At 35.3% G+C, this 8,453-nt stretch overlaps 1 protein-coding gene across 1 annotated transcript in view; it reads right to left on the reverse strand.

Annotated features, from left to right (window-relative positions):
• LOC18042157 (early endosome antigen 1) overlaps positions 1 to 4,803 on the reverse strand; it is a 10,131-nt gene extending 5,328 nt beyond the window's left edge. Inside the window, exons 1-8 of the mRNA XM_006433994.2 lie at positions 4,605 to 4,803; positions 4,054 to 4,212; positions 3,436 to 3,538; positions 2,805 to 3,005; positions 2,492 to 2,614; positions 2,236 to 2,273; positions 2,052 to 2,157; positions 25 to 1,691 (exon numbers count right to left, since the gene is read on the reverse strand). Coding sequence (XP_006434057.2) covers positions 25 to 1,691; positions 2,052 to 2,157; positions 2,236 to 2,273; positions 2,492 to 2,614; positions 2,805 to 3,005; positions 3,436 to 3,513 — 2,213 coding nt within the window. The 5' untranslated portion in view covers positions 3,514 to 3,538; positions 4,054 to 4,212; positions 4,605 to 4,803. The remainder of the gene's footprint in view (positions 1 to 24; positions 1,692 to 2,051; positions 2,158 to 2,235; positions 2,274 to 2,491; positions 2,615 to 2,804; positions 3,006 to 3,435; positions 3,539 to 4,053; positions 4,213 to 4,604) is intronic.
• Positions 4,804 to 8,453: the final 3,650 nt, after the last annotated feature.

Here is an 8,453-nt window from a genome sequence, read left to right on the forward strand (position 1 = left end):
TATCATTCATAGCTGTCTGTTTGCCTTTGCATCAATAATTCATTGGATTCAGTTGAAAGCTCTAGTTGGTGTGAAAGTTCATCCATCTTCTCTTTCATCAGTCTAATCTCACCACTTGCTTCAAGCAAAGTCTTCTGTAGAGTCTTTGAGAACACATCCAAGTATATATTCACAGAAAGCAATTCACAAGCTTCTTCTTCTACCTTTCGGTAAAGCCCTTCCTGCAAGTAGAGCGACCTTTTCAAATCCTCTATAAGAATATCTCCACCCAAGTGTTGTTTCTTTACCCCGATATACTGATCCTGGCACTCCAAGTGTCTGTTTGCATGGGATTCTTCCGGATTCAATTTCCGGTTTTGCACCATATCTTGGTATTCTTGACAGCTCGGTTGTGGTGAATCTACGAAAGCTTGCTTGATGAGATTCTCGTTAGTCTGATACATGGATAAAACTTGGGAAGATAGCAGTTCAAGGTCCTTCTGTAACTGGTTCACAGCAATGGAGTAATTCAAGCGTGCTCTCTTAAGTGCTGCTTCTGCACTAACTGCCCTTCTTTCCAGCTCCTTGTTGAGCGACTCCAAGACACGTCTTTCTTCAGAAAATCTTAGTACTTGCTCATCTACGTCTAGGCGCATTGCTTCTATTTCAGCCTTAGCAGATGAAACTGTATACAGACAACTAGAATGCTCATTTCTGAGATTCTGCAATTCTCCCAGCATATGTCTCTGGTTTTCCTCAAGCTCCTGAATGAGAGCTTCATAATAGCACTCCATCTGGTCCATTTTCTTTGCTAGGCTTTCTCTTTCAGCCTTTGACTCATCCAACTCTCTCAGAAGTTCAAAGATTTTTCCTCCCACTGAATCAGCGGGATTTACAGAACTATGTTCGTGAGATGCCAGAGCAGGTATGCCAACACACTGAAGCATATCTAAATCCGGTTGATACAATTCTGTTTCAAGCCCAGTCCCCGATAAATATTGCTCATATTTATTCAAACTTATTTCTCCAATTTCATTCACCTTTGATCGGTCACATGTGACTAAGTTGGGAGTAGACATGGTTATTTCAGTTCCTTGTTTAACAGCTTCCCAACTGGTAAATGGATGGCATGATCTCAATTTTATTAGCCTTTCCAGATCGCTTTTTAAATGTGAACACTCTGATTTCAGTGCAGAAACCTCTTCTGCCAGCTGTTCTCCGGATGCAATCTCAGCAGCAAGTTTCTGGGCAAAATTTTGAGCTTCCATACCTATTTCATCAGCGTGACTTTGCAAGGAGCTTACTTCAAGCTTCAGCTCATGAATAGATGACTCGGCCATTTCCAAACAGCCTCTGAGTCTATTATTCTCTTCATGAGCAATTGCCAAGTCATTGTCTGCAGAGTAGTCTAAACCCCAGCCCGGTACCCAATCATTGGTTCCCTGTGCTGAAAACCGCTGATCAGAAGGGTCTCCTTTCTCTTGTTGAAGACTTTGGTTATGTCCAGCCAAATCACCAGAAACTATACTCTTAAGGCTGTCAATTTCATGTGTGCTCGATGCATCATGTTTCTCTGCATACAAACTTTCTGACGTATTAGAAGAGCTATCAAATCCAACAGCAGATTCTGTGTAATCTTCATTCAGCCCCGCCTCTTCTTCAAGTGAGGGGAGCTCCTTGGATTTATCTTTGAATCTAACTCTTGCATTGACCTATGCTTCAGGAAAATAAAAATAGAGGGAAAAAAATTATCACTTTAGAGAAATGGCATATTTTGGTCCTAGACATCAAAATTGTTAGTTATCTAAAAACCAAACTACTAAATCTCAGGCAACAGCCAAAGATAGCAGGATGAACATTTGACATGTAGAGATACGTATTTTTAGACAGAAGAACAGATATAATGGAAAGAGACAATTTATGGGGAAGAAATGAACATTAGACACAGTTTCATTTATTTTATATTTAGCAGCCTGTGGCTTGAAAAGATTTTACACATAAACCACTGTGAGCGAAAGAACAATTATAATTTAAAATACATGTACAAATATGAAGAACAGAAAGCACCACACCTTATCCAGCTGATTATTGATTCCGCCGCAAGATTGATCAGGACTAATTTGGTCGTTGCCTGACTGCAATCCCCTTTCTCTGAGTTCCCTCTGCTGCTCAAACTCTCTGAAAGAAAGACTAATTAGATATGAAATGGTCAACAATATCCAAACACACGAAATTCATATGTTTCTAATGAGGTACCTGAAACCCGTTTTAGAAGTTAGCAGCTGCACAGTGACCTGAAATTGAAGAGAGAGGGGAAAAAAAAAGTAAATATAAAAAAGGATGGGACAATGTATGCCTGTAATGCTAACAACAGAAGCACAGAGGAATAAGCTATGGCGTTACAAGAAGCTACTCAAGTACCACTGGCTTTTTATTCATATAGCAAGTATCCAGCAATGAATCACTAAAGTAACTTGCCAAAGATTATATTATGTCAGAGAAGAATTCTCACATGTAATATTGTTCCAGAATCACCACCATGAAGAGGCAGCGAAACAGTTGAAGGCTTTGATGCATCGGCATAGTCAGCAAGATTAATAGTAGCCTCACCAAGAATGCTAGACCGAGAAGAGCCCTGGCGATAATATACGGGTCAAAGACAGTTAATCTCACTTCTAACAATATGACAGTAGAAACAATCTCTAACTGAGAATGAAAATGATGCGCAAAAACTGTCCACGGATAACAGAAAGTTCAGGTTTTACACTGCGCTACAGATAACTATTTAAAATTAAGAACTTAAGTGAAAGAATCAAGATGACTACCATTGCCACAACAAACTTATAGAGCTTTTCGTCATATTGTTTAGTTTTAATGTCCTGGAGAAGTCTTGTAGTCTCATAGATTGGATCTGCCCATTTGCATGTCCCATTTCTCACATTTGCTTTGGTGGTTTTTCCAATTGCTTTTCCTGAATCGGCAGGAATGAAGGATATAAAGAGTTTATCCCATCCAGTTTGTTGAATCTGATTGATAACAAAAGAAACAGCACATAAATTTGTTGCACAAATCATAATAACTGAATGCCAAGATAAAATGTTATCAATATATGTATGAGCCAGCATTTGGAAGCAACAAAAAAAGATGAAACAGAAACTACTTTTCAATGCATTGTGCGAGATTAGATTAGCATCCTTGAACATTTGAACAGAGGAACTAAACTAAGATTTAATGTATAAATCACTTTGTATAACACAATCTTTGCTTTTATCAGTTGTGCAAAAAATAGTAGACATATAGGGAACTTATGATGGGTCAAATTTATCAACCAACGAGGTACATTAAATCTTCAAAAAAAAAAAAATTAGAAGAATTAAAAGTTTGGGAATATAGAAACCATCAACACCTTAATCTCATTAGTAACACAATTTCAAATTATAAATGGCAAAAGCTTACATGTGTGGCATGAAATTGTAACCGGAAGACCACTTTTACTTTTGTCTTCTCAACCTTCCACCTAGCAACCCTTGACATTTCTGGAAGATTAATGTATCATTAGCTGCATAACATTAAAGTTCCACTGTCTTAGACAAAACTCATTTTCGAATTAATGGGAACAGGATCATATCATTTCTCTGATTAATAGAACAAAGATCAAACAAATGGACATCCCTGTACATTCTTTGGAGAATTCTACTAATACTAATCACATTATGCACAAATAGAATAACATAATTATGCAAAATTAGCACAAATTTTCAACTTAATGAAATAACAAATTGACCCAAATTGTAAAACTTAAAATGCATATTCGTCATACTCGGATCTCAGGGTAGACCACAACGGACCTGATTGAATCTGTCATAAAAATTTGAATCTTATAAACTAAGGAAAATTCAACTAATTAGTCAAATCAATTTGACTTGTAATTTTTCACAGAAACAAATACAAGATCCAAAACTTTTCTTCCCTCCTATTTCTCAGTAAACAAACAGAGAGTAATGTGGGAAGGAAAAAAAATGAATTGAAAAAAACCAAATTTTGGGACAAAATCAAGCTAATGAAAGCACGTACCTTAAAACTCGTAAAGAACTTGAAATGCCCACTTGAAAACTCTTCGATCCAAATCCTCAACAACAAAATGATGCAGTGAAATTCACAGTTTCACCACAAAAAACGACAAAGCAGAACAGAAAACAATGCACTCTCTTCACACTGTAAAATCTTAAAAGACTGACAAGGAAGGGAGAGAGAAAAGAGAGAGCAAGAGAATGAGTAAAGCAGAATCCAAAATCAAGTGTCTAGCCAAATGTAGAAAAGAAAAAAAAAGAAGCAAAAAAACAAAGCGATTTTTATGTTTTCTTCAGTTAAGAAAGTGAAAAATAAATAAATGAATAACTAAGCGTTTCAGTATATTCAACAAAACGCCAAAATCCCGCTAAGAAAAATTTACCAGATTTGACTAAAATGTCACCGTATTTGCAAAAACGTCAAAACCAGAATAGAACAAGAAAACGCAGTAAATAAATCGGTAGTAAGATCTTGCACCCAAAAAAAAAAAAAATTTGAAAATTAAGACTTTAAAATGAAAAATGAAGAAATAAAATAATGGGTAGGTGAGCTACCTAGCTGTGGATCTACATGTGCTTAAGATGGAAGTAATAGCAGAGAATCTTGATTGTGAAGTGTTCTTGGGTTTGTGAATTTTCTTGTCTTTGTGTTTTTGTGTGCTGTCCGGGACTTCACTTGGAAGAAGAGAAGTGGGATTTTCGGGAGAATGAGGTGGCGTGAGGAATCAAGAAAATGTAATTAATAATTATATATTATTATAGAAACTACAGGTGGTGGTAGATTAAAGAGGGGATTATTAATATTTAATGACTCGGGAAAAAAAATAGTTGTTAACATGAATGAATGAATGAATGAATGAGGTGAGATGGAAGGAGGGAGCGAAGGTGAAATATCAGCTTTCATGATTTTAGGATTTCCTTTTTGTTGTAGAAAAGGGACATCCCGCCAAAGCTTGTCCCGTCATTGTTTAATTATCTCAATTAATTAATTGATTAATCAAGAAAGAGTCGATGATGATGGATTAGCTCATGTGGGGCTGTTTGGATCTTTCTGAAAAAGCCTGCCTTTTTTTGTTGTGTTCTTTTTTTGACTAGAGAAGGGAGTGAGGGATTACTGCATGTTGGTTTCAGAAATGGGGTTCTTTTTCAGAGGGATTTTTGCTTTTGGGTCAATAAAATGCATCATTTAAATTGGCTCTAAAAAGGTTTTAATCTGGGGAAATATGTGGATTATATTGGATGTGGATCATTTCGAAAGAAAGATACATCTGATGCGCATGGTGATCTTTTATATTTTTTATTGATTAGTTCAATGTCAATTAAGGTAATATGCATCAATATTGACTGTAATTAGGTAATACCATCGAATTTACATCCATCCGGCCCGGCCCCGGGCCCAGGGCAGAGAAAGGATAACATGTGTGGAGAGCAATTTCACTTGTTAATCTGTCCACAAAGGGATCATCTTGACTTTAATGATCACAGATAGACATTAAAACTTTATGGTAACATCCAAAATAAATAAATTATAGTTAGCGTTGTTGTTAAATATATATAATAGTTATATGGTAATGAAAGAGGAATATTAGATTGGGAAAGCATCAAAGTAGAAAAGGAATGATGATGGAGAAGAGTGGACAAGAAGATGTAGCCAAGAAAATGTAACTACTAGTGCTGCGTGAGTGAGAGTGAGGTCCAACACATTCAATAATGCAGGCAATAATTAATATCCATGAATGAATAGAATTGAGAATAGGGCAAGGAAATTTCAAAATCTGATGGAATTGGGCCTCTCAATGCCCATGGCCCCATGGGTTTGGACTTCGGTCTCACTTTCTTCTCTGCTGCCTCCCACAAAAAAAAAAAAACAAGAGGATCACGGGCCTCACGGCTGACACTGACCCCCTTTGCTCCTCTCTCACGTGACTATACATCCCCATCACGTGCGCTTTACACGTGATGTCGTGCAGGGAACGTGTGCACTTTTACTTTATAAACCGTTCGTCGCCTTTATTTCTATTTTCTCTCCCTTTCTCACAACACATTAAAAGACTTAGACGCGAAGTTGATAATATCTATCGATTTCTTTTCTAAAAAAAAAAAAAATCCTTATGATTTTTTTCTTATTAGTTACTACCGATCATTAACAGTTAGATTAGATGGCTACATGGATTTGGCAGGATTCAGTTGTTCTACATTTTGGGATTATTTTAGGCTGTATTTGCACTAAAAAAAATTAGGAAAGCATCCTAAGATTCAAGGAATAGAGTGACAGCATGCGTTTTAATCATTTGTGCAACTAATGCTTTTAATATATATATATGATCCATAAATAGAATTTGATGTTTATCGTACGCTAGTTGTTAGTTGTGATGTTATTATATATTAAAGCGAATCAAACTTTCACTCGAGCGATTGGCCGGATATGATATTTCCCGATGATGTTTTGGGTCCTACCCTCACCTAATGTCCTAAGCAATCTCATTACCATTAGAAAATCAAAAGTCAAGCACTCATAAAATCACTTTTTACACACTTTAAGATCTGATTTTATCCTCATCACATGTCTATCTTTGATTTTTCGTCACTTTGTCATTAGTTATCACAACTGCCGGGTCACAACTCACAGGAAAGAGTGATTGTAAAAACTATACAACATGTATACATAGTAATGTGATTTGGGTATGGTTAAACTTTTGTCAATCTTCATGAGATTTTGAGACACATGACAGTTATGGCTTATAGTGATTAAGAATTAAAATTTATTCTTCTTATTCTCTCTCCTTATCTTTAGATATTATCTCTTAAATAACTAATCCTTTCTTTCTTATTATTTTTTTTTTAAACTAATCCTTTCTTTCTTCTTACCATTTTTGGTTTTCACATCTATCATTGATTAATATTCCTTCATATAACATTCTAATGAATATAAATTAGTGTTTAAAGATAGAACTGCGAAACATGATTTATTAATTGCTTACGTGAACTCAATTGTAGTATCAAGTTAATTACATAAATTAAGCAGCTGCCGTCAAAGGTATTAACATAACAATAATCTTTGATCTTGGAAGCAAGCTTGATAATGTAATTCAAATTATATATATGAACATTAAATATTATAACAAAGTCTCACAAATTATTATTGATAATAATAATAATAATAAAAGTCGTATAGCTTATATATATATTTCCACTAGAACAAACATAATTACAGTAAATTTTCAATCTCTTTCGGGACCTCCTCAATCTACACCCGAGGTTCTGAATTTGATAAGGCCATTTTCGCTAAACCATGCGCCACTAAGTTACAAGACCTAGGAGTATAAACCACCCTATATTGATTATTTTGTTCTATCAAACTTCTAATATGACAAATTATTCAATCCAGCTCTCCTCTACTAAAGTTATCCTTGAGAATAAAGCTGGCAACATTTTTGGAATCAGACTCTATAAATAGAGGAGAAAGAACAACATTTACAGCCAACTTTATTCCTTCTAAAATCGCTGAAGTTTCAGCAATTTCCACATCTGCTAAGCAAGGTTTCTTTGATATTGCAACAGCCATTACAACTCCTTGGTAATTTTTTATAATGCTTCCCAGGCCAACGAAACCGCCTTCCTTGTCACAGCTGGATCAATATTAAGCTTATACAAAGGAGGATCTGGAGGGTGCCAAGTATCAGGCTGAGGAGGAACAATTTGGGAAGCGATTGTTTGAATAGGTAGCCCAGCCTTGATAGATTCCAGCAAAATTACAGCCTGATTGAAAACTTGATGGCAATCCTCTATGGAGTTCCTATATAAAGCCTTATTTCATGATTTCCAAATTGACCATGTGTGTATTTCATGTGTACATTTATTTTTTTCCCTGTATACGCACGGATAAATTTAAAATATACATAATATTCTCCTTGTTAAATATATAGATGATGGATCTAAGAAAACAACAAAGAAAAAAAAAATATTCTTCATTTCGTCTTTGCATTTTTTTTTTCTGTTGTTTTCTCCTTTTTTTCCCTTTATATACCCAGATAAATTAAAGACACGCATAATTGATTCTCCCCACTAAATACATAGTTGATGGATCTCCGAGAACAACAAAGAATAATAATAATAATAATAATAATAATAATAATAATAATAATAATAATAATAATGCAAACTTTTTGCTTGTACTTGTATAAATATACACACACATACGCACACATACACATATGAAAATGCTTAACATGCATATACACTATATATACGTAGAAATTTTACTTCTCATGCCCAAACCAGCTATTTATTAATTATAGTCCCATATATTTTGATCAACATGTAGCTTTTGAATTTGGATGATGACATTGACAGTCGGCACCGGCGGCGGATGAGACCACCTTAGTGGAACGAGACTTGTTGGAC

This window comes from Citrus clementina, unplaced genomic scaffold, assembly GCF_000493195.1.
Source record: "Citrus clementina cultivar Clemenules unplaced genomic scaffold, Citrus_clementina_v1.0 scaffold_5, whole genome shotgun sequence".
Classification (NCBI taxonomy): domain Eukaryota; kingdom Viridiplantae; phylum Streptophyta; class Magnoliopsida; order Sapindales; family Rutaceae; genus Citrus; species Citrus x clementina.